The sequence below is a fragment of the Oncorhynchus masou genome, chromosome 28 (genome assembly GCF_036934945.1).
Source record: "Oncorhynchus masou masou isolate Uvic2021 chromosome 28, UVic_Omas_1.1, whole genome shotgun sequence".
Lineage (NCBI taxonomy): Eukaryota > Metazoa > Chordata > Actinopteri > Salmoniformes > Salmonidae > Oncorhynchus > Oncorhynchus masou.
Genome location: NC_088239.1, coordinates 66,465,425 through 66,492,707, shown reverse-complemented (window position 1 = coordinate 66,492,707; position 27,283 = coordinate 66,465,425). Strand labels below are relative to the sequence as shown.

Sequence of the window (27,283 nt, the reverse complement as noted above, 5' to 3'; positions counted from 1 at the left end):
AATAACGTTCCCAAAGTAAACGGGCTATTTCTCAGGACAAGATGCTAGAATATGCATATAATTGACAGCTTAGGATAGAAAGCACTCTAAAGTTTCCAAAACTGTAAAAATATTGTCTGTGAGTATAACAACTGATATTGCAGGCGAAAGCCTGAGAAAAATCCAATCAGTACGTGACTCTTATTTTGAAACCTCTGCGTTCCTATGCCTCCCTATTGAGCATTGAAAGGGATATCAACCAGATTCCTTTTTCTATGGCTTCCCTACAGTCACAATACATAGTTTCAGGCTTTTATTTTGAAAAATGAGAGGGAACGACAACATTGCGTCTGTGGTCAGCTGGTGGCTCTCAGAGTGATTTGTGCGTAATAGACCAAGGTGGCCATTGCTCCTCTCGCACCTACTAAGAAGCCAATTGTCCCGGTTGATATATTATCGAATAGACCTTGAGGATTGTTTATAAAAAACGTTTGCCATGTTTCTGTCGATATTATGGATCTAATTTGGAATATTTTTCGGCGTTGAACAAATGGAGGTATTTCGGCTATAAAAATAATATTTTTGGAACAAAATGAACATTTGCTGTCTAACCGGGAGTCTCGTGAGTGAAAACATCCGAAGCTCATCAAAGGTAAACAATTGAATTTGATTGCTTTTCTGATTCTCTTTTCTGATTTTCGTGACCAAGCTGCCTGCTGCTAGCTGGACATAATGCTATGCTAGGCTATCGATAAACTTACACAAATGCTTGTCTTGCTTTGGCTGTAAAACATAATTTCAAAATCTGAGATGACAGGGTGATTAACAAAAGGCTAAGCTGTGTTTCACTATATTTCACTTGTGATTTCATGAATATGAATATTTTCTAGTAAGATTTTTTGACCGTTGCGTTAACTAATTAGTGTAGTTGATGAAAATTCTCCCGGATCCGGGAGGGGTAGTTCTAAGAAGTTAAACAATTTAAAGGCAATGCTACCAAATACTAATTGAGTGTACGTAAACTTCTGACTTCAACTGTATGTGAGAATGCTGTTCATTGACTACAGCTCAGCGTTTAACACCATAGTGCCCACGAAGCTCATCCCTAAACTAAGGACCCCTGGACTAAACACCTCCCTCTGCAACTGGATCCTGGACTTCCTGACGACTTTCCCCAGGTGGTGAAAGTAGGCAACAACACATCTGCCACGCTGATCCTTAACACTGGGGTCCCTCAGGGGTGTGTGCTTAGTCCCCTCCTGTATTCCCTGTTCACCCATGACTGCGTGGTCAAATATGACTCCAACACCATCATTAAGTTTGCTGACGACACAACAGTGGTAGGCCTGATCACCGACAACGATGAGACAGCCTATAGGGAGGAGGTCAAAGAACTGGCAGTGTGATGCCAGGACAACAACATCTCCCTCAATGTTAGCAAGACAAAGGAGCTGATCGTGGACTACAAGAAAAGGCAGGCCGATGTCACGACTTCCACTGAAGGTGGCTCCTCTTCCTGTTCGGGCGGCGCTCGGCAGTTGTTGTCACCGGTCTACTAGCTGCCACCGCTTCCCTTTTCTTTTTCTGTTGGTTATGTCTGTATTGGTTTCACCTGTTTCTTGTTTGGGGTTTGTTTCAGGGCTATTTAAGCCTTCTATGCCCATCTGCTTTTGTGCAGTCTTGTTCTCTGTTCTTTTTGTGGATAGTTGTGTTTTGTTATTTTTCAGACTGTTTTGTGTCCTGTTTGGGTCGGTCATTATTTTGTTGTTTTTGGCGTGACCATACTTATCGGAATAAATACAGTTTTTCCCTAAACCTCTGCTCTCTGCGCCTGACTCCACACCCACCACTCCTAGCTACGTGACAGCCGAACAGGCCCCCATTAACATCGGCAGGGTTGTAGTGGAGCGGGTCGAGAGTTTCAAGTTCCTTGGTGTCCACATCACCAACAAACTATCGTAGTCCAAACATAGCAAGTCAGTTGTGAAGAGGGTATGACAAAACCTTTTCTCCCTCAGGAGACTGAAAAGATTTGGCATTTGTTCCCAGATCCTCAAAATGTTATACAGCTGCACCATCGATATAATCCTGACGGGTTGCATCACTGCCTGGTATGGCAACTGCTAAGCATCTGACCTTAAGACGCTACAGAGGGTGGTGCGAACGGCACAGTACATCACTGGGGCCAAGCTTCCAGTTATCCAGGATCTGCATAATAGGCGGTGTCTGAGGAAAGCCCATCAAATTGTCGGAGACTCCAGTCACCCAATTTATAGACTTTTTTCTCTGCTACCGCATGGCAAGCGGTACCGGAGTGCCAAGTCTAGGACCAAAAGGCTCTTCAACAGCTTCTACCCCCAAGACATAAGACTGCTGAACAAGTCATAAAATCGCCACCGGACAATTTACGTTGACTGACCACCCCCTCCCTTGTGTATACGTTGCTACTCGCTGTTTATTTTTACCTATGCATAGTCACTTCGCTCCCCCCCCTACATGTACAGATTACCTCAACAAGCCTGTATCCCCGCACACTGACTCGGTACCGGTGCCCCCTGTATATATCCTCATTATTCTTATTCTTATTGTGTTACTTTTTATTATTACTTTTTATTTGAGCCTACTTGGTAAATTGTTTCTTCTTCTTGAACTGCACTGTTGATTAAGGGCTTGTAAGCAAGCATTTCGCGGTAAAGTCTACACTTGTTGTATTCATGTGTAAAATAAAGTTTGATTTGAGTTTTTCCACATTTTGTTACGTTACAGCTTTATTCTAAAATTTATGAAATTATTTGTTTTCTTCTCATGTCACCCCATAACGACAAAGCAAAAAAAGTGTTTTTGATTTTTTTGCAAAGGTATAAAAAATAAAAAAATAAAAAAATATATTTACATGAGTATTCGCACCCTTTATCAGTACTTTGTTGAAGCACCTTGAGCAGCAATTACAGCCTCTAGTCTTCTTGGGTATGATGCTACAAGCTTGGCACAAGCATCTCTGCAGCACTCGACCAATCAGGCCATTATGGAAGATTGACCAGACGGAAGCCACTCCTCAGTAAAAGACACATGAAAGCCCGCTTGGAATTGGCCAAAAGGCACCTAAGACTCTCAGACCACGAGGAACAAGATTCTAAAGTCTAATGAAACCAAGATTGAACTCTTTGGCCTGAATCAAGTGTCACGTCTGGAGAAAACCTGGGACCATCCCTACGGTGAAGCATGGTGTAGGCAGCATCATACTGTGGGTTTGTTTTTCAGCGGCAGGGACTGGGAGACTAGTCAGGATCGTGGGGAAGTTGAAAAGAGAAATCCTTGATAAAACCCCGCTCCAGAACATACAGGACCCCAGACTGGGGTGAAGGTTCACCTTCTAACAGGACAATGACCCTAAGCACACAGCCAAGACAACGCAGGAGTGGCTTCAGGACAAGTCTATAAATGTCCTTGAGGACCCAGCCAGAGCCCGGACTTGAACCGATCGAACATCTCTGGAGAGACGCTCCCCTCCAACCTGACAGAAATTGAGAGGATGTACAGAGAAGATTGGGAGAAAATCCCCAAATCAAATCCAATTGTATTTGTCACACGCCGAATACAGCAGGTGTAGACCTTACAGTGAAATGCTTCCTTAACCAACAATGCAGTTTTAAGAAAAATAGATAAGTAAAATAAATATTTAAAAAAAATCTAAATAAAGAGCAGCAGTAAAAAGGTGCGCCGAGCTTGTAGTGTCAAACTCAAGAATACTGCAATTGCTGCCAAAGGTTCTTCAACAAAGTACTGAGTAAAGGGTCTGAATACCGGTTTTTGTTTTTTCATTTATAAAGGAAAAAAAAATAGTCAATCCATTTTAGAATAAGGCATTAACATAACAAAATATGGAAAAAGTCAAGGGGTCTGAATACTTTATACTAGCTTTATACTAGCTGTTTAGTTGGTGTTTTAATGTGCAATAAGTATATAACAATTATATAATAAATTGGCAACTCGTTCTAATTCTGAGAAATAAGGTAGGCCACTTGATTTCAACATGTGAACAAAGTGGAGAGGCTAGCATGCTGTTCAAACAGTTGGAAACGGACAGAATGTTGCGTTCATAACAATTCAACTTTTCAACCTTGTTAGCTGAATTCAACGCTTGTGAAATTATACCTTGATCCAAGTTGGCTAAACCTGAAATATAAATATTAGCTGGCTACTCACTAGCATGTGGGCTTGTACTTGAGAGATAGTTTATGAGACGGGTGATCATTTTTTTTCATGCCTGCTACATTATCAGTGAATGTGCATTATGCATGGTCCTGATTAAATTTGTTAACCTCTTGAAACTCTGGGGGCGCTATTTCATTTTTGGATGTGTCTGCAGCATTGTGAAGTATTTGTAGGCATATCATTGGAAGATTGACCATAAGAGACTACATTTTCCAGGTGTCCACCCGGTGTCCTCCGTCGAAATTGGTGCGTCATTTTCAGCTGCTGGTATTTTTCCATGCGATTCTGAGGGGAAAGCAGGCTTCCACGAACGGCATATCAATGAAGAGATATGTGAAAAAACACCTTGAGGATTGATTCTAAACAACGTTTGCCATGTTTCGGTCGATATTATGGAGTTAATTGGGAAAAAGTTTGACGTTTTGGTGACTGAATTTTCGGTTCGTTTCGGTAGCCAAATGTGATGTACAAAACGGAGCGATTTCTCCTACACAAAGATTCTTTCAGGAAAAACTGAACATTTGCTATGTAACTGAGAGTCTCCTCATTGAAAACATCCGAAGCTCTTCAAAGGTAAATGATTTTATTTATTTGGTTATCTGGTTTTTGTGAAAATGTTGCGTTGCTAAATGCTACGCAAAATGCTAAGCTAGCTTCCAATACTCTTACACAAATGATTGATTTGCTATGGTTCAAAAGCATATTTTGAAAATCTGAGATGACAGTGTTGTTAAGAAAAGGCTAAGCTTTGAGAGCAGGCATATTATTTTCATTTCATTTGCGATTTTCAGAAATCGGTAACGTTGCGTTATGCTAATGAGCCTGAGGCTTTATTCACGATCCCGGATCCGGGATGGGGAGTATCAAGAGGTTTTAACAAAAGGGCATTTTTATAGAAGACCTGAAAGCTAGATCAGTGATTATTGCAAAAAAGCAGGTGCAACTATTTGGATCAAATAATGAATAGTGGGACATGGTTGTGGAAGGCTTATATTCAGGTATAATTACAGAAGCTCTGACTTCATTACATTATAGTTGACTGTTTTTTAAATGCTGTGGATTTGACCTTTAATTGTACAACAAAGCTTATTTAGAGAAAGCATTGAAAAAAATCAAGATATATATTGTGAATCGCTCATAAGTTTAAAGAAAATGTAGATATGAGCTTCAGGCCATATCGGCCAGCCCTAGTCTGAATGCTTTGGTGTTGACATTCTCATAGAGGTAAGTCACTCCATGGGAGTGTGTGTGCGCATGCCTGTGTGTTTTTGGGTGTGTACGTGGGTATCGGTTTATGTGTGTGAGGATGGATGAGAATTGCTTTACAGGAACCTTTAAAATGGGCACATACACACACTGACCTCTGTGCCATTGGTTTGGAGGAGCTGTGATGGTGCATGTGGTGTCTGATTTATAGTCCACAATCAAAGGGCGGAGTGTGTGTGTAGGTACGTGTGTGTGTGTGTGTGTGTGTGTGTGTGTGCATGTGTGTGTGTGTGAGTTCATATTCTAAAAGAGAACTGTGTTGATATACAAGACAGACAGGAAAGGTTTGGTGGTTCCGGTTCTGGTGGCATGCATTGAAACACATGGATTTCTCGTGGCTTTGCAAAACAACTATGAATTAACTGACTTATTTTCAAATAAATGTCAACATATAACATCACATTAAGGTGTGGGCCGTTCACTGTATGACAAGGAACAAAAGTAAGTCTATTTGCTCCAGCAGCTGGCATATTCTGTCCGTTCACATTTCATCTGTAGGAAGATGGCAGCTCTCAACACCCGACAACAGAAAGAGTTGGCCGCTACCATCCGAAAGATTGTTTGTGAGGAAATTACCTCTGCTCTCGACTTGCAATTAAAACTGGTAAATAAATGTCTTGTACAGTTCACTTCTAAAGCGGATACCTACTCAACTAATGTGAACATTTTGGAGACAGCAGCCAATGTGACAGAGGAGTGACTCCATGACCTGGAGACACCGCAAAGTAAGCTAGAAGGGGAAATATATTTTTAAAAATGAAACAGAATCACTCAAAAATCATTCCCTTAAATTTAATGTGCGAGTCACAGGACTTGAAACTGGTGGGGAAGTATGGAACCGTTTGGGCAGGAAAAACTTGATCCCTGCTGATAAAAATCCGCACCGCACAGGTCCTCTCCGGAACGGATCTTGGTACAGGATTGTACGAATCCACAGTTTTGACGTCAAACTGCAATTCATTTGCCTTGTAGCGTAATCTAATCAAATCAAATCAGGGGCTTTGACCTATGCGGAGAAGAGGATCAGCATCTACCCAGAACTGAGTGCCGAACTGCTGAACCAGAGGGCGACCTACAATGAGGTGAGATCCCAGTTATGCAAGCTAAACCTGAGATGTGGCTTCATCCATCTGCCAAACAAATCTTGACCTTCAAGAATACAACACACAAGTTGTCCACTGCATAGTAGGCTCAAGACTTATTCGAGAAGCACATCAATCCCAACACACAAGGTGTCACAGCCTGATCTGTTTCACCTGTATTTGTGATTGTCTCCACTCCCCTCCAGGTGTCGCCCATCTTCCCCATTATTCCCTGTGTATTTATACCTGTGTTCTCTGTTTGTCTGTTGCCAGTTTGTCTTGTTTGTTCGAGTCAACTGGGGTTTTGTGTCTCAGCTCCTGCTTTTTCCAGTCTCTATTTTCTCACCCTCCTGGTTTTGACCCTTGCCTGACCCTTGCATGTCCTGACTCTGAGCCTGCCTGCCTGCCCCTGACCCTGACCCTGAGCCTGCCTACCAACCTGTACCTTTCCCCCCCTCTGGATTACTAACCTCTGGCTTACCCTGACCCTGAGCCTGCCTGCCATCCGGTACCATTGTCCCACCTCTGGTTTACTGACCACTGCCTACCTTGACCTGTCTATCGCCTGCCCCTGTTGAAATATTAAACTATTGTTTCTTCAACGTGGTCTGCATCTGGATCTTACCTATACCTGATACAAGGGGATGTCCTGACAGATTTAGGCTAACCTCAGTTTGACTCGCATAATAGTCAGTTATGATATCACACAGACTAGCCTATGGCTGTGATGCTGCCCTCAGCATAAGACTAGACTCAGTAGGGGTCTGAAGTTACTATTGAATGTTATAATAGTAGAAAACACAAGGTGCAAGTTCAACATTTGTTTGTACATCAGCAGTTTTTCTCTTGTTTTATCAGTCACTGACAGTCACTACATTAGTCATGTCAGCTAACAATTTTTAGATTGGTAAGTTAGTTTAGCAAGTTATCTAAACTTGTAGTAATCAGTGTTTTCCATTAGCGTCGGCTTATTTTCAGCCGGCTACATTTTGCACTTCATATTAACTATGCTACTTTTCATTTAACATTTCTAGCGAACTATTGATAGGATAGGCACCTGTCGGTCACAAAGCGAGTGATGACTGTCAGGATTTGGCCAGGATTGTTCCGGTTTTGGCCACTAGATGCCCCCATTGCGCTTTTTTGAACCTTTATTTTTCCCCAGTTTCCAGATTATTATTTGCACCTGTGCCTCATTTCCCTTGAATTTATTTAAACCCTTAGTATTCCTCAGTTCTTTGCTCTGTGTTTGAATGTTAGCACCCAGCCCCAGCGATGCTGTGAACATTTGTTACTCCAGTTGGACTCTCTTGTGGTACTCTGTTTTTGTTCTGGTTTATTTATTTTTGATTATCTTTTGATGCTTTTCCCCTGCTGTACCTACCACCTTGTGGATTTACCTTTTCACTTGGAGGATTACCTTTTTCTCTTGGAATTACTTTTGGCGTTGTGGATTTATATTTTGGCCTGAAGTACTTTCCTTTTTACTTTATTAAAACACTGTCTCAAGTACTGCTGTGTCTGCCTCATCTTCTGGGTTCTGCCGACAATTAGTGGCTCAGTTTGCTAAGTGAATGTTTCTCACACTGGAGACCTGAGTTCGTAACCGGGTCCTGACAATGACATAGAAACACAGCAGAGAGGAAGAGGAGAGAATCTGTCGAAAATGTGCCCAATGCATTTCTATGGGTGTATATTGGACCTAAGCTTGTCGCCCCTGCCTTTGGGACAGCAACTCCCATTGGGCGGAGACATGAACAACTCGTCATAATATACAGATCTCTGGTTGCAGTCAAATATCTTTACACAGTGGAGGGAGAGAGAGCATGATGCGCATAAATTTGCACGTCCCATGTAATGTAAGTGGTAACAATAAGTCAAAATCCACGACTAAGCCTAATTATTTTTTTCTGACACATTCATTAAAACCTCTTAGAGATCGGGCTACTTTTTTCAACATTCTGTTAAAAATCGCACAACATTTCAACGTCCTGCTACTCATGCCAGGAATATAGTATATGCATATGATTAGTATGTGTGCATAGAAAACACTCTGAAGTTTCTAGAACTGGTTCAATGGTGTCTGTGACTATAACAGAACGAGTTCCGTGGTCAAAATCGCCAGACAAACCTGGTCACTAAATCGACGGAGAAAAAATCAATCCGCCAGTCCATGTATTGTCTATTGGAAGGAAAAATACTTAAGGCTGAGGATACAGTTCCTACAGCTTCCACACGATGTCGCCAGTGTTGTGATTTCGATTCAACTAAATCGTTGGTCATCTGAGTAATAGCCACATCCGGTTGTCAAGTCCACAGCTGTAAACAATGGAATCGGAAAAGTTGACTACGTTTCCCAAACTTGTGCCTATTGAATACAGATCGCTCCGTGATCAATTTGATCGTTTATTAACGTTTAGTAATACCTAAAGTTGGATTACAGAAGTAGTTTGAAGTGTTTTGTCAAAGTTTATAGGCAACTTTTTTAATTAAAAAAAATAACGTCACATTTAAAAAATGTGTTTTTACTGGATCTGACGGTCTTCATAAATGGACATTTTGGGTACACAAGGACCGATTTAATCGAAAAAAAGACCCAATTGTGATGTTTATGGGACATATAGGAGTGCCAACAAAGAATCTCGTCAAAGGTAATGAATGTTTTATATTTTATTTCTGCGTTTTGTGTAGCGCTGGCTACCCTAATTCCGTTGTTTACGTCCCCTTCTGGTATTTCGGCGTGTTGCCTGCTATCAGATAATAGCTACTCATGCTTTCGCCGAAAAGCATTTTACAAATCTGACTCGTTGGCTAGATTCACAACGAGTGTAGCTTGAATTGACTACCCTGCATGTGAATTTTAATGAACGTTTGAGTTTTAACGAGTGCTATTAGCATTTGGCGTAGCGCATTTGCATTTATTGTTGGCAGGGGGTGCGGTTGCGTCCCGGGTGGGCCAGACAGGTTAATTTTATTTTGCGTGTTTCACATAGCACAACTGAACAGCAAGTGTTGACTAGATTATAAAAGGTGTCGAATTGACTGGATAAAGCTAACATTTTTCTCTCCAACAACAAAAGGGGGGCCACAAATGTATTTTGCCCGGTTGGTGGGCGGCTCCCCAAACAAGTCTCGCTGAGGGCCCCCAAAAGGCTAGAGCCGGCCCTGATTATTATGGTTGCTGAACATTGTACTTCGTTATTATTACTGTATTTGTATTTATTATGGATCCCCATTAGCTGCTGGCAAGGCCTCAGCTACTCCTCCTGGAGTCCAGCAAATTTAGGCAGTTTAAACAAATTGAAAACAATACATTCACAGATTTCACAACACACTGTGTCCTCAGGCTCCTACTCCACCAATACGACATATCTACAGTACAGAATCCATTTGTAAGTGTGTGTATAGTGTGTATGTTATCGTGTGTGTGTGAGTGTGCATGTGTCTGTGCCTATGTTTGTGTTGGTTCACAGTCCCTGCTGTTCCATAAGGTGTATTTTTATCTGTTTTTCTAATCTAATTTTACTGCTTACATCAGTTACTTGATGTGGAATGGAGTTCCATGTAGTCATGGCTCCATGTAGTACTGTGTGCCTCCCATAGTCTCTTCTGGACTTGGGGATGGTGAAGAGACCTCTTCAAATCAAATCAAACGTTATTTGCCACATGCGCCGAATACAACAAGTGTAGACTTGAAATGTGAAGTGTGAAATGCTTATGTGAAACCGTGAAATGCTTACTTACAAGCCCTTGTGGCATGTCTTGTGTGGTATGCATGGGTCTCCGAGCTGTGCGCCAGTAGTCCGAACAGAGAGCTCGGTGCACTCAACATGTCAACACCTCTCATAAATACAAGTAGTGATGAAGTCAATCTCTCCTCCACTTTGAGCCAGGTGAGATTGACATGCATATTATTAATATTAGCTCTCTGTGTACATCTAAGAGCCAGCCGTGCTGCCCTGTTCTGAGCCAATTGCAATTTTTTGTAATTTTCAGAGGTCCCTTTTGTGGCACCTGACCACACGACTGAAAATTAGTCCAGGTGCGGCAAATCTGTAGGACCTGCCTTGTTGATAGAGCTGTTAAGAAGATAGAGCAGCGCTTTATTATGGACATACTTCTCCCCATCTTAGCTATTGTTGTATCAATATGTTTTGACCATGACAGTTTAAAATCCAAGGTTACTCCAAGCAGTTTAGTCACCTCAACTTGCTAAATTTCCACATTATTTATTACAAGATTTAGCTGAGGTTTAGGGTTTAGTGAATTATTTGTCCAAAATACAATGCTTTTAGTTTTGGAAATATTTAGGACTAACTTCTTCCTTGCCACCCACTCTGAAACTAACTACAACTCTTTGTTAAGTGTTGCAGTCATTTCAGTCGCTGTAGTAGTCGACATGTATAGTGTTGAGTCATCAGCATACATAGACACACTGGCTTTAGTCAAAGCATGTCGTTAGTAAAGATTGAAAAAAGTAATGGGCCTAGACAGCTGCTCTGGGGAATTCCTGATTCTACCTAGATTATGTTGGAGAGGCTTCCATTAAAGAACACCCTCTGTGTTCTGTTAGACAGGTAACTCCTGCTAATGCCTTCAATGCCACGATTCAAATAGGGCACAAGGCCAGAAATTATGGGTCTTTTGTCAGTGTCTAGCAGAGAGTCAATCAGCTCTTTAATATCCAGTTTCAACTATTCAGAGCAGCCCTTCATAATCTCATTAAAACCCACATGGACTACAATAGAATCAATTTCCATGTTCTGACATACTACATTCATGAGCAGCTTAGTAATGTAATTTACATTGTTTTTGCACGAGGGATGGTCACTTTTCTTACCATGGAGCGTCCCAAAATCACAGCTGGCGAGAAGGACGAGGAAATCCACGCATTACCATGCTTCACAGGATTCGGAGAACCCTTTAAGGACTGCCTGGTGCAGGCCTTGGAAAGATGGAGAAGCCTTTAAGGACTGCCTGGTGCAGGCCTTGGAAAGATGGAGAAGCCTTTAAGGACTGCCTGGTGCAGGCCTAGGAAAGATGGAGAAGCCTTTAAGGACTGCCTGGTGCAGGCCTAGGAAAGATGGAGAAGCCTTTAAGGACTGCCTGGTGCAGGCCTTGGAAAGATGGAGAAGCCTTTAAGGACTGCCTGGTGCAGGCCTTGGAAAGATGGAGAAGCCTTTAAGGACTGCCTGGTGCAGGTCTTGGAAAGATGGAGAAGCCTTTAAGGACTGCCTGGTGCAGGCCTTGGAAAGATGGAGAAGCCTTTAAGGACTGCCTGGTGCAGGCCTAGGAAAGATGGAGAAGCCTTTAAGGACTGCCTGGTGCAGGCCTTGGAAAGATGGAGAAGCCTTTAAGGACTGCCTGGTGCAGGCCTTGGAAAGATGGAGAAGCCTTTAAGGACTGCCTGGTGCAGGCCTTGGAAAGATGGAGAAGCGTTTAAAGACTGCCTGGTGAAGGCCTAGGAAAGATGGAGAAGCCTTTAAGGACTGCCTGGTGCAGGTCTTGGAAAGATGGAGAAGCCTTTAAGGACTGCCTGGTGCAGGTCTAGGAAAGATGGAGAAGCCTTTAAGGACTGCCTGGTGCAGGTCTTGGAAAGATGGAGAAGCCTTTAAGGACTGCCTGGTGCAGGCCTTGGAAAGATGGAGAAGCCTTTAAGGACTGCCTGGTGCAGGCCTAGGAAAGATGGAGAAGCCTTTAAGGACTGCCTGGTGCAGGCCTTGGAAAGATGGAGAAGCCTTTAAGGACTGCCTGGTGCAGGCCTAGGAAAGATGGAGAAGCCTTTAAGGACTGCCTGGTGCAGGCCTTGGAAAGATGGAGAAGCCTTTAAGGACTGCCTGGTGCAGGCCTTGGAAAGATGGAGAAGCCTTTAAGGACTGCCTGGTGCAGGCCTAGGAAAGATGGAGAAGACTTTAAGAACTGCCTGGTGCAGGCCTAGGAAAGATGGAGAAGCCTTTAAGAACTGCCTGGTGCAGGCCTTGGAAAGATGGAGAAGCCTTTAAGGACTGCCTGGTGCAGGCCTAGGAAAGATGGAGAAGCCTTTAAGGACTGCCTGGTGCAGGTCTAGGAAAGATGGAGAAGCCTTTAAGGACTGCCTGGTGCAGGTCTTGGAAAGATGGAGAAGCCTTTAAGGACTGCCTGGTGCAGGCCTTGGAAAGATGGAGAAGCCTTTAAGGACTGCCTGGTGCAGGCCTAGGAAAGATGGAGAAGCCTTTAAGAACTGCCTGGTGCAGGCCTTGGAAAGATGGCGAAGCCTTTAAGGACTGCCTGGTGCAGGCCTTGGAAAGATGGAGAAGCCCGCCTCGATCCAGAGCAGTGACAGGTTGCCGACATCCACTTCGACATCATAGTAGTAGGCACTGCGGCAGCATACACAGGCACCCCCAGCCTGATTCGAAATTATTAATACAGCCGTTCACAAAGGTTAAATTGGGAGAGATGTGAATACATCATTAACTTCGCTTTTATTAAAAATAGTGAAGGATGCCACCCAGTGATCTCACTATCGCCCCCTATCTTGATAAATACCGATATTCAACTATTTTACAAAATGTTGTCGTCCCATTTCTAGAATTACGTACCCTAATAGTTCCACACGGACAAAAGCGGGTTTGTTAAAAAGCGATTATCCTCGGATAACCTCGTTCGACTATTACAAAGTGTACAGTTTCTTAGATGCTTCATCAGAAAGAACAGTTCCTTGGACTGTATTAGCTCTCGATGCAGGAAAAGCTTTTGATCGACTAGAATGGTCATATCTCTGGTCTGTGTTGGAACATATTTGGCGAGGCAGGGCAGCCTAGTGGTTAGAACATTGGACTAGTAATTGTAAAGGTTGCAAGATTAAATCCCCAAGCTGACAAGGTAAAAATCAGTCGTTCTTCCCCTGAACTAGGCCGTCATTGAAAATAAGAATTTGTTCTTAACTGACTTGCCAAGGTAAAATAAAAAGAAATATGGGAATTGGTTCCAATTTCATTCATATGATTAAAATACCATATTCTAATCCCTCAGTCATAGTTATAGCCGGCAATATAAGTTTTGCGCCGTTCAGAATCACTAGAAGCAGCAGACAAGGCAATCCAATTTCGTCTTTGCTATTCTTATTATCCATGAAACCCCTGACCCAGGCAATTCATCAATCGAAGGAAATAACACACATTTTCCCGATCACTTCCTGTCATTACACGCAGACAAAATTCTACTATACTGTATCTGGACAATGTATCTCAATCGCTCCCAAACGCATTGAAGGTCATAGATTAATTAATCTTAATTTCTGCCTCAATGCCTCTCAAGACCCCATTGGAGTACTCCATCTCTACCCTGCTGTTTCCCAATTTAAATATTTAGGAGTAGATTTATTTCCTTCCTTAGATAAAACCATTGACAGAAACTTTAATAACAGAATGCTGAAAACAATTAAATTGGACCTCAGTAGATGGAATAATATCCCAGTTGCTTTAATTAGCAGAATATCTATTGTCAAATTGAAAAACTCCCACGGATGAATTTCTGTAGTTTAATGCTTCCCATGGCTCCCCCTTCTGGCAATTGGGATACAATTCATAGTGTGGTATTAACATTTGTGTGGTGAGGTAAACGATCCTGGATAATATTAACACATTTACAAAGAGGGAAAGAGATAGGAGGACTATCTGTACCAAACGATAAAATGTATTTCCAGGATTTCCAGGTACTAGCATTTCGCCCCATCCTAAATTTGTTCAGATATAATTCTTCAGCCCCTTGGCTGAATATAGAGAGAAATATAGTGTCTCCTCTTGCCCTTGATGAGGTGGTCTTCACTGATATATCTCTTAAAATGTTTTAACTATGCTTCGGTCCTATTATTGCTCACACAATTTCCATTTTGCACAACATTTAACTGGGAATCAAAATGGCATGCCCGTAACCCAATATTTTACAATAATGCCTTGTAATCCGGAGGGTAGCCTTTTGCATCCCCCCAATGGTCCAAATGTGGAATCCATACCCTTACCAATATCATGGACACTAATGGTATAAGAACATTCCACATTTTTTCCCTATGGAGTCCCTTGGGAAACCCAACTACCAAACCATCCTATGATGGTTTTTATAAATAAATTATCTGTGCTCTCAATCTCTATAATATATAAACAGCGTTGGGAAGGCTCATATTCTGAGCTAGCCATTAAAAAAGTATGGTCCACAGATCGAATTGAATCTGAACAATTAGCCATTAAAAAAGTATGGTCTGCAGATCTAATTGAATCTTAACAACCCTTTAACTGGAATAGAATATGGAAAAATATGACCTTGGTATCCCGTAATCCAAACCATTAATTTATACCTTTTATGTTTGTTCACAGACTGTATTTAACACAAAGGAAACATATTATTGTGAAATTGTGTCCCCTGAATCAGGTAAATGATGTGGCAGTGCCCTGCAATTGAATGCTTCTGTGGCAAAGTTACAAAATACATTTTGAAGTACATGAATATTTAAATATTCAATGCTTTTCATCTATTACAGTATGTTACTTAACAATGATATCCTTTTGAATCTCTCAATCAATCAGAGAAGATTACTGCTCACAGACAGCACTTCACACTCTCTCCCGTTTAATTAGTGGATACAGTTACTATTAGAAGTTATAACATTAGCATTATCAACCACAAGAATGAAAAGCGCTAATCAAGGATCATTTGAGGCCTGGACGAATATACTTGACTCAGCTAAAGCCCCACACATACAAACCAATTATGATAAAAGATTGTGGGGGCTGTTATGTTAGACTTCAGTGCGGCTTTAGACATTATTGATCAAAGTCTGCTGCTGGAAAAACGTATGTGTTTTGGCTTTCACTCCCTGCTATGTTGTGGATAAATAGTTATCTGTCTAACAGAATGCAGAATATGTTCTTTAATTGAAGCCTATCCAACACAATAGAATCAGGAATTCCCCAGGGCAGCTGTCTATGCCCCTTACTTTTTCAATCTTTACTAATGACATGCCACTGGCTTTGAATAAAGCCAGTGTTGCTATTTATGCGGATGACTCAACACTATACATCAAATCAAACTTTATTTGTCACATGTGCCAAATACAACAAGTGCAGACTTTACCGTGAAATGCTTATTTACAAGCCCTTAACCAACAGTGCATTTCAAGAAGAATAAAATATTTACCAAGTAGGCTAAAATAAAAAGTAATGATAAAAATGTAAAATTAAATGTGTGAGCTACTACATGGAATTAAATGACTGCAACACTTAACAAAGAGCTGCACTTAGTTTCGAATTGGTAGCAAGGAAAAACAACTAAAAGCATTGCATTTGGGACAAATCATTCACTAAACCCTAAACCTCAACTATATCTTGTAATGAATAATGTGAAAATTTAGCAAGTTGAGATGACTGAACTGCTTGGACTAACCAAGGATGTTATGGTATCAACTGTCATGGTCAACTGTCATGTTCAAAACATATTGATACAACAGTAGCTAAGATGGGGAGAAGTATGTCCATAATAAAATGCTGCTCTACCTTCTTAACAGCACTATCAACAAGGCAGGTCCTACAGGCCCTAGTTTTGTAGCACCTGGACTACTGTTCAGTCGTGTGGTCAGGTGCTACAAAGAGGGAATTAGGAAAATTGCAATTGGCTCAGAACAGGGCAGCATGGCTAGCCTTTAGATGCACACAGAGAGCTAACATTAATAACATGCACTTCATCACTAATTGTATTTGTGAGAGGTATTGACATGTTGAATGCACTGAGCTGTCTGTTTGAAGTACTGGCACACAGCTCTTACACCAATGCTTACCCCACAAGACATACCACCAGAGGTTTCTTCACAGTCCACAAGTCTTGAACAGACCATGGGAGGCACACAGTACTACATAGAGCCATGACTATATGGAACTCTATTCCACATCAAGTAACACATGCAAGCAATAAGATTTTATACAAAAAATTGATAAAAATAAACCATATGGAACAGCGGGGACTGTGAAGCAACACAAACGGAGCGATTTCTCCTACACAAAGATTCTTTCAGGAAAAACTGAACATTTGCTATGTAACTGAGAGTCTCCTCATTGAAAACATCCGAAGCTCTTCAAAGGTAAATGATTTTACTTATTTGGTTATCTGGTTATTGTGAAAATGTTGCGTTGCTAAATGCTACGCAAAATGCTAAGCTAGCTTCCAATACTCTTACACAAATGATTGATTTGCTATGGTTCAAAAGCATATTTTGAAAATCTGAGATGACAGTGTTGTTAAGAAAAGGCTAAGCTTTGAGAGCAGGCATATTATTTTAATTTCATTTGCGATTTTCAGAAATCGTTAACGTTGCGTTATGCTAATGAGCCTGAGGCTTTATTCACGATCCCGGATCCGGGATGGGGAGTATCAAGAGGTTTTAACAAAAGGGCATTATTGTGAAAACAATACATTCACAGATTTCACAACACACTGTGTCCTCAGGCTCCTACTCCACCAATACGACATATCTACAGTACAGAATCCATTTGTAAGTGTGTGTATAGTGTGTATGTTATCGTGTGTGTGTGAGTGTGCATGTGTCTGTGCCTATGTTTGTGTTGGTTCACAGTCCCTGCTGTTCCATAAGGTGTATTTTTATCTGTTTTTCTAATCTAATTTTACTGCTTACATCAGTTACTTGATGTGGAATGGAGTTCCATGTAGTCATGGCTCCATGTAGTACTGTGTGCCTCCCATAGTCTCTTCTGGACTTGGGGATGGTGAAGAGACCTCTTCAAATCAAATCAAACGTTATTTGCCACATGCGCCGAATACAACAAGTGTAGACTTGAAATGTGAAGTGTGAAATGCTTATGTGAAACCGTGAAATGCTTACTTACAAGCCCTTGTGGCATGTCTTGTGTGGTATGCATGGGTCTCCGAGCTGTGCGCCAGTAGTCCGAACAGAGAGCTCGGTGCAATCAACATGTCAACACCTCTCATAAATACAAGTAGTGATGAAGTCAATCTCTCCTCCACTTTGAGCCAGGTGAGATTGACATGCATATTATTAATATTAGCTCTCTGTGTACATCTAAGAGCCAGCCGTGCTGCCCTGTTCTGAGCCAATTGCAATTTTTTGTAATTTTCAGAGGTCCCTTTTGTGGCACCTGACCACACGACTGAAAATTAGTCCAGGTGCGGCAAATCTGTAGGACCTGCCTTGTTGATAGAGCTGTTAAGAAGATAGAGCAGCGCTTTATTATGGACATACTTCTCCCCATCTTAGCTATTGTTGTATCAATATGTTTTGACCATGACAGTTTAAAATCCAAGGTTACTCCAAGCAGTTTAGTCACCTCAACTTGCTAAATTTCCACATTATTTATTACAAGATTTAGCTGAGGTTTAGGGTTTAGTGAATTATTTGTCCAAAATACAATGCTTTTAGTTTTGGAAATATTTAGGACTAACTTCTTCCTTGCCACCCACTCTGAAACTAACTACAACTCTTTGTTAAGTGTTGCAGTCATTTCAGTCGCTGTAGTAGTCGACATGTATAGTGTTGAGTCATCAGCATACATAGACACACTGGCTTTAGTCAAAGCATGTCGTTAGTAAAGATTGAAAAAAGTAATGGGCCTAGACAGCTGCTCTGGGGAATTCCTGATTCTACCTAGATTATGTTGGAGAGGCTTCCATTAAAGAACACCCTCTGTGTTCTGTTAGACAGGTAACTCCTGCTAATGCCTTCAATGCCACGATTCAAATAGGGCACAAGGCCAGAAATTATGGGTCTTTTGTCAGTGTCTAGCAGAGAGTCAATCAGCTCTTTAATATCCAGTTTCAACTATTCAGAGCAGCCCTTCATAATCTCATTAAAACCCACATGGACTACAATAGAATCAATTTCCATGTTCTGACATACTACATTCATGAGCAGCTTAGTAATGTAATTTACATTGTTTTTGCACGAGGGATGGTCACTTTTCTTACCATGGAGCGTCCCAAAATCACAGCTGGCGAGAAGGACGAGGAAATCCACGCATTACCATGCTTCACAGGATTCGGAGAACCCTTTAAGGACTGCCTGGTGCAGGCCTTGGAAAGATGGAGAAGACTTTAAGAACTGCCAAGTGCAGGCCTTGGAAAGATTGAGAAGACTTTAAGGACTGCCTGGTGCAGGCCTTGGAAAGATGGAGAAGCCTTTAAAGACTGCCTGGTGAAGGCCTAGGAAAGATGGAGAAGCCTTTAAGGACTGCCTGGTGCAGGCCTTGGAAAGATGGAGAAGCCTTTAAGGACTGCCTGGTGCAGGCCTAGGAAAGATGGAGAAGCCTTTAAGGACTGCCTGGTGCAGGCCTTGGAAAGATGGAGAAGCCTTTAAGGACTGCCTGGTGCAGGCCTAGGAAAGATGGAGAAGACTTTAAGAACTGCCTGGTGCAGGCCTAGGAAAGATGGAGAAGCCTTTAAGAACTGCCTGGTGCAGGCCTTGGAAAGATGGAGAAGCCTTTAAGGACTGCCTGGTGCAGGCCTAGGAAAGATGGAGAAGCCTTTAAGGACTGCCTGGTGCAGGTCTAGGAAAGATGGAGAAGCCTTTAAGGACTGCCTGGTGCAGGTCTTGGAAAGATGGAGAAGCCTTTAAGGACTGCCTGGTGCAGGCCTTGGAAAGATGGAGAAGCCTTTAAGGACTGCCTGGTGCAGGCCTAGGAAAGATGGAGAAGCCTTTAAGGACTGCCTGGTGCAGGCCTAGGAAAGATGGAGAAGCCTTTAAGGACTGCCTGGTGCAGGTCTTGGAAAGATGGAGAAGCCTTTAAGGACTGCCTGGTGCAGGCCTTGGAAAGATGGAGAAGCCTTTAAGGACTGCCTGGTGCAGGCCTTGGAAAGATGGAGAAGCCCGCCTCGATCCAGAGCAGTGACAGGTTGCCGACATCCACTTCGACATCATAGTAGTAGGCACTGCGGCAGCATACACAGGCACCCCCAGCCTGATTCGAAATTATTAATACAGCCGTTCACAAAGGTTAAATTGGGAGAGATGTGAATACATCATTAACTTCGCTTTTATTAAAAATAGTGAAGGATGCCACCCAGTGTTCTCACTATCGCCCCCTATCTTGATAAATACCGATATTCAACTATTTTACAAAATGTTGTCGTCCCATTTCTAGAATTACGTACCCTAATAGTTCCACACGGACAAAAGCGGGATTGTTAAAAAGCGATTATCCTCGGATAACCTCGTTCGACTATTACAAAGTGTACAGTTTCTTAGATGCTTCATCAGAAAGAACAGTTCCTTGGACTGTATTAGCTCTCGATGCAGGAAAAGCTTTTGATCGACTAGAATGGTCATATCTCTGGTCTGTGTTGGAACATATTTGGCGAGGCAGGGCAGCCTAGTGGTTAGAACATTGGACTAGTAATTGTAGCAAGATCGAATCCCCAAGCTGACAAGGTAAAAATCAGTCGTTCTTCCCCTGAACTAGGCCGTCATTGAAAATAAGAATTTGTTCTTAACTGACTTGCCAAGGTAAAATAAAAAGAAATATGGGAATTGGTTCCAATTTCATTCATATGATTAAAATACCATATTCTAATCCCTCATTCATAGTTATAGCCGGCAATATAAGTTTTGCGCCGTTCAGAATCACTAGAAGCAGCAGACAAGGCAATCCAATTTCGTCTTTGCTATTCTTATTATCCATGAAACCCCTGACCCAGGCAATTCATCAATCGAAGGAAATAACACACATTTTCCCGATCACTTCCTGTCATTACACGCAGACAAAATTCTACTATACTGTATCTGGACAATGTATCTCAATCGCTCCCAAACGCATTGAAGGTCATAGATTAATTAATCTTAATTTCTGCCTCAATGCCTCTCAAGACCCCATTGGAGTATTCCATCTCTACCCTGCTGTTTCCCATTTTAAATATTTAGGAGTAGATTTATTTCCTTCCTTAGATAAAACCATTGACAGAAACTTTAATAACAGAATGCTGAAAACAATTAAATTGGACCTCAGTAGATGGAATAATATCCCAGTTGCTTTAATTAGCAGAATATCTATTGTCAAAATGAAAAACTCCCACGGATGAATTTCTGTAGTTTAATGCTTCCCATGGCTCCCCCTTCTGGCAATTGGGATACAATTCATAGTGTGGTATTAACATTTGTGTGGTGAGGTAAACGATCCTGGATAATATTAACACATTTACAAAGAGGGAAAGAGATAGGAGGACTATCCGTACCAAACGATAAAATGTATTTCCAGGATTTCCAGGTACTAGCATTTCGCCCCATCCTAAATTTGTTCAGACATAATTCTTCAGCCCCTTGGCTGAATATAGAGAGAAATATAGTGTCTCCTCTTGCCCTTGATGAGGTGGTCTTCACTGATATATCTCTTAAAATGTTTTAACTATGTTTCGGTCCTATTATTGCTCACACAATTTCCATTTTGCACAACATTTAACTGGGAATCAAAATGGCATGCCCGTAACCCAATATTTTACAATAATGCCTTGTAATCCGGAGGGTAGCCTTTTGCATCCCCCCAATGGTCCAAATGTGGAATCCATACCCTTACCAATATCATGGACACTAATGGTATAAGAACATTCCACATTTTTTCCCTATGGAGTCCCTTGGGAAACCCAACTACCAAACCATCCTATGATGGTTTTTATAAATAAATTATCTGTGCTCCCAATCTCTATAATATATAAACAGCTTTGGGAAGGCTCATATTCTGAGCTAGCCATTAAAAAAGTATGGTCCACAGATCGAATTGAATCTGAACAATTAGCCATTAAAAAAGTATGGTCTGCAGATCTAATTGAATCTTAACAACCCTTTAACTGGAATAGAATATGGAAAAATATGACCTTGGTATCCCGTAATCCAAACCATTAATTTATACCTTTTATGTTTGTTCACAGACTGTATTTAACACAAAGGAAACGTATTATTGTGAAATTGTGTCCCCTGAATCAGGTAAATGATGTGGCAGTGCCCTGCAATTGAATGCTTCTGTGGCAAAGTTACAAAATACATTTTGAAGTACATGAATATTTAATTATTCAATGCTTTTCATCTATTACAGTATGTTACTTAACACTGATATCCCTTTGAATCTCTCAATCAATCAGAGAAGATTACTGCTCACAGACAGCACTTCACACTCTCTCCCATTTAATTAGTGGATACAGTTACTATTAGAAGTTATAACATTAGCATTATCAACCACAAGAATGAAAAGCGCTAATCAAGGATCATTTGAGGCCTGGACGAATATACTTGACTCAGCTAAAGCCCCACACATACAAACCAATTATGATAAAAGATTGTGGGGGCTGTTATGTTAGACTTCAGTGCGGCTTTAGACATTATTGATCAAAGTCTGCTGCTGGAAAAACGTATGTGTTTTGGCTTTCACTCCCTGCTATGTTGTGGATAAATAGTTATCTGTCTAACAGAATGCAGAAGATGTTCTTTAATTGAAGCCTATCCAACACAATGGAATCAGGAATTCCCCAGGGCAGCTGTCTATGCCCCTTACTTTTTCAATCTTTACTAATGACATGCCACTGGCTTTGAATAAAGCCAGTGTTGCTATTTATGCGGATGACTCAACACTATACATCAAATCAAACTTTATTTGTCACATGTGCCAAATACAACAAGTGCAGACTTTACCGAGAAATGCTTATTTACAAGCCCTTAACCAACAGTGCATTTCAAGAAGAATAAAATATTTACCAAGTAGGCTAAAATAAAAAGTAATGATAAAAATGTAAAATTAAATGTGTGAGCTACTACATGGAATTAAATGACTGCAACACTTAACAAAGAGCTGCACTTAGTTTCGAATTGGTAGCAAGGAAAAACAACTAAAAGCATTGCATTTGGGACAAATCATTCACCTAAACCCTAAACCTCAACTATATCTTGTAATGAATAATGTGAAAATTTAGCAAGTTGAGATGACTGAACTGCTTGGACTAACCAAGGATGTTATGGTATCAACTGTCATGGTCAACTGTCATGTTCAAAACATATTGATACAACAGTAGCTAAGATGGGGAGAAGTATGTCCATAATAAAATGCTGCTCTACCTTCTTAACAGCACTATCAACAAGGCAGGTCCTACAGGCCCTAGTTTTGTAGCACCTGGACTACTGTTCAGTCGTGTGGTCAGGTGCTACAAAGAGGGAATTAGGAAAATTGCAATTGGCTCAGAACAGGGCAGCATGGCTAGCCTTTAGATGCACACAGAGAGCTAACATTAATAACATGCACTTCATCACTAATTGTATTTGTGAGAGGTATTGACATGTTGAATGCACTGAGCTGTCTGTTTGAAGTACTGGCACACAGCTCTTACACCAATGCATACCCCACAAGACATACCACCAGAGGTTTCTTCACAGTCCACAAGTCTTGAACAGACCATGGGAGGCACACAGTACTACATAGAGCCATGACTATATGGAACTCTATTCCACATCAAGTAACACATGCAAGCAATAAGATTTTATACAAAAAATTAATAAAAATAAACCATATGGAACAGCGGGGACTGTGAAGCAACACAAACATAGGCACAGACACATGCATACAAACACACAATAATATATGCACTATACACACACGTACAGTACACATGGGTTTTATGTTGTAGATATGTAGTAGTAGAGTGAGAGGACACACTTAATGTGTTGTAAAATCTGGTATGAATGTATTGTTATGTTTCTAAAATTGTATAACTGCCTTCATTTTGCTGGACTCCAGGAAAAGTAGCTGCTGCCTTGGCAGGATATTATGGGGATCCATAATAAATACAAACTATGTGCCTTCAGAAAGTATTCACACCCCTTGACTTGTTCCACATTTTGTTGTGTTACAGCCTGAATTTAAAATGGATAAAATTAAAAGATTTTTTTGTCACTGGCCAACACACAATACCAGATAATGTCAAAGTGGCTGTGATTGGAGACAACTGAGGATGACAACATTGTAATTACTCCACAATTCTATGCTAATTGACAGAGTGAAAAGATGGAAGCCTGTAAAGAATATCTGACACATCTCCCTTGCAAAACAGCAGTAAAATAATACTGCAAAGATGTGGCAAGCAATTACATTTTTGTCCTGAATACAAAGTGTTTTGTTTGGGGCAAATCCAATACAACACATTACTGAGTACCACTCCATATTTTCAAGCATAATGGTGGCTGCATTATGTTATGGGTATTTTTTCAGGAGTTTTTCAGGATGAAAATAAATAGAATGGAGGTAAGCACAGGCAAAATCCTAGTGGACAACATGGTTCAGTCTGCTTTCCACCAGACACTGGGAGATTAATTCACCTTTCAGGGGGACAATAACCTCAGACACAAGGCCAAATCTACACTGGAGTTGCTTATCAAGTAGACAGTGAATGTTTGCTGATGGGTTGGGGTTATCGTTGTATGCTTTGTTTTTTGTACCTGTAACACTGAATAAAAAGTTGGGCACATAAAGAAATACAAGTTGGACTTACAGCGTGACAGTTAGCTGCTACATGCTGTTTTCTGGTGTCCATGCTAATAACCTTGCCTGGCTAAAGGGGTGTGCATGCATATCTAATGAGGACTCTCTCCCCCCCTCTCTCTACACTCTCTCTCTCCATTCTCCTTCTATCCTATTTTTTTTCACCCTCCCCTGCTCTCGTTCCTCTCGCTCTTTTCCCCTCTCTCTCTCTGACCCTGACTTGTCAGTCACAGTAAAGCAGACTCACAGTAATCCCATGGGAGACACCTTATTATAATATCTACATTAGCAGAGGCAGAAAAAAATACACATACACACATACATCCACACAAATACACACACACACAATACACCATGTAATTATAATAACAAGTATACACATAACTGACAATGCTGACCTTGAAAACATAATGTAGTCAGAAATAGCCTAAACTCCCATTTAAACAACTTGTATCTATATTTACATGAGGAGAGGAGTGTAGAAGAGAGGAAGGGAGAGGAGATAGGAGTGTGTAGGTGGGCTGTTGTCTAGTGTGTAGTTGTGCATGGGTATGTTTGTGGTTATAATTAGATTGTTTTGTCTAAACGTTCTCTTTAATTAGTCGTCCCTCATTGGGACTGCTCATTTACATATTTACCATATTTGCATAGCTAATGAGTTCCTGGCTGCCTGTTGCAATTAGCATCCAACTCAGAGGTTGCCCCAAGTTACACCCGTTACCATTCTCTAACTATCCTCTTAATCTCTCTACCACTCTCTCTTTCTTTCTCTCTGTTTCTCTGCTCTCTCTTTTTTTACACCTCTCTCTCTTTTCTGTCTCTGTCCATCTTTGGCCACTCTCTTTCGTGCTCTCATTTTTTAAATCACCCTTAAAGTCTGTCAGTACACACACACACACACACACACACACACACACACACACACACACACACACACACACACACACACACACACACACACACACACACACACACACACACACACACACACACACACACACACACACACACACACACAAAAAACCACCCAAACAAAACCACCCAAACAGATCCACACACCACTGGGGTCTTTTCAACATTATGTAGGAGGCAGAAAGGAAATTAAATGCATGAGGAAGCCAAAAGATTGGGATCCCAGTGCTTGGGTGTGTGTGTGTTTGTTTGTGTGTTCATGCATAAATGAGTGTGCACACTTGGGTGTGTTTGGAATTATGTTCTTGCATGCGTGTGCAAATCCATGTGTACACTTGAGTGTACGTTTTGTAGAGGTGTATGTGTTTTTGTGTGTGTCGGTCTGGGTTTGTTTACCTGCAGAGTGCATCGGAGCGGCAGGCGCGTCGTAGCTCTAGACAGGAGGGTCTGTGTTTCTCCTGGTGGGAGCAGGCAGGTACAATGGTCTGTCTACGTCTCTCAGCACAGGCCTGGTCCGAACACGAGCAGAACAACAGGGGGTAACTCAGCTCCCACTGCACACGCTCAAAGAACTGACGCAGCGCCTGGGAACACAAAATAATATAATTATTATCATTCATCATGTGATGGGGATCTGGTCAGAATTAGTGTATTACTAGGGAATATGATGTCATTTGTGCAGGTCCAACCACCTTGTGACATCGTTTGCGGCTGCAAGGCTCCTGGTTGGCCAGTGAGGGCTGAGAGAGCTTGTTGCAGATAGCAATGTAATTGGAGCGTTGTCTCTTGCAGGTTTCATTGAGGTTGCAAGCCTTGGCTGCATCGAGACATGGGTTACAGGGTTTCCCTGGCTCCGAACATGGGCTGGCCTTGGACAGAGAAGAGTCTGGGAGATGGGTTGGATAGAGAAAGAGAGGCAGAGAGAGAGAGAAAATGATGAGCACAAAAAGTTAACAGACACAGACACACTGTGTAACCTCAGTGTTTGTCTTGTTACACATCACTAGCATCTAATGTGACTGTAGCTAAATATAAACTCACTATATTATCTGTTTAATGAAGCTACAACAGAAACACACACACACGCATGCACACATGCATGCACACACACACACACGCACGCACGCACGCACGCACGCACACACACACACACACACGCACACGCACACGCACACACACACACACACACACACACACACACACACACACACACACACACACACACACACACACACACACAGTTTAAGTGCATTGGGAGGAGAAATGTAAATGTTGTAAAGATCAAGACCTAATTCTCATCATCGGTGACAGAGTTTGTTGTAGAGGGAACGCATATTATATTACCATTTTTATTTCATACTTCACATCCTATATTAGACTTCTAATCACAAGCGGCCGTTGGCACCTTAATTGGGGAGGACTGGCGCATAGTAATGGCTGGAATGGAATAAAAAAAACTGAATAAAAAAATAAACACAACCTGCACTTGCACTTGACCCACCCACCTCCTTCTAACTCTGACTCTACTCATACTATGTTACTGAGGAAAAATGTACTTACTATGCCTGTGATATGTGGTTGTCCCACCTAGCTATCTTAAGATGAATGCACTAACTTTAACTCGATCTGGATAAGAGCATCTGCTAAATGACTAAAATGTCAAATGTAAATGTATCAAACACATTCTATTCACGCCATTTCAGACATTAATATGAGCTGTTCAACCCTCAGCAACATCCTACGCTTTTAATAGCAACAAGATCTCAAAGCTTCCCTTTGGAATTCGACATATTATGAATGAATGTCAAGTACATTTTTATTTTTATTTTTATTTTTTTACATACTATCTACCTGTAGTGAAGCCGCTCAACATTTACATTAAATTCAGTCATCCACCAGACACCCATCCAGATCGATCCACAGGAGCAACCAGGGTCAAGCGCCCCGCACAAGGGCACATGGACAGATCCCCCACCCAGTCGAATCAGGGACCCAAACCGGCGACCTCTTGACCACCGGCCCAAGCTCCCAACTGCCAGGCCACCAACCATCCAAGATCCCCCCCCACAGTTTCTCTCAAGAGCTGCCTCTCAACCATCCAAGACACCCCAATAGATCCCCCCCTGAAAAAACCCTCCCCCTCCACCCCCAAACCCTCCCATCTCCACTCCCCCCCCCACACAAAACCACCACCCACCCAATGAGCCAACAACCAACAAAATGAACAAAAGAGAAAGAAGTAAAAAACAAAAGAAAACAAGAACAGAAAATAACAATGCAAAAACAAACAACATCAAGAACAACAAATATCTAAAC

The 27,283-nt window shown here is 41.6% G+C and overlaps 1 protein-coding gene across 1 annotated transcript in view; it reads right to left on the bottom strand.

Annotated features, from left to right (window-relative positions):
* The window catches only part of LOC135518106 (GDNF family receptor alpha-2-like), a 77,215-nt gene that overhangs the window by 18,153 nt on the left and 31,779 nt on the right, over window positions 1-27,283 (bottom strand). The window contains exons 3-4 of the mRNA XM_064943006.1: window positions 25,660-25,853; window positions 25,364-25,551 (exon numbers count right to left, since the gene is read on the bottom strand). Of these exons, the coding sequence (XP_064799078.1) occupies window positions 25,364-25,551; window positions 25,660-25,853 (382 nt within the window). The remainder of the gene's footprint in view (window positions 1-25,363; window positions 25,552-25,659; window positions 25,854-27,283) is intronic.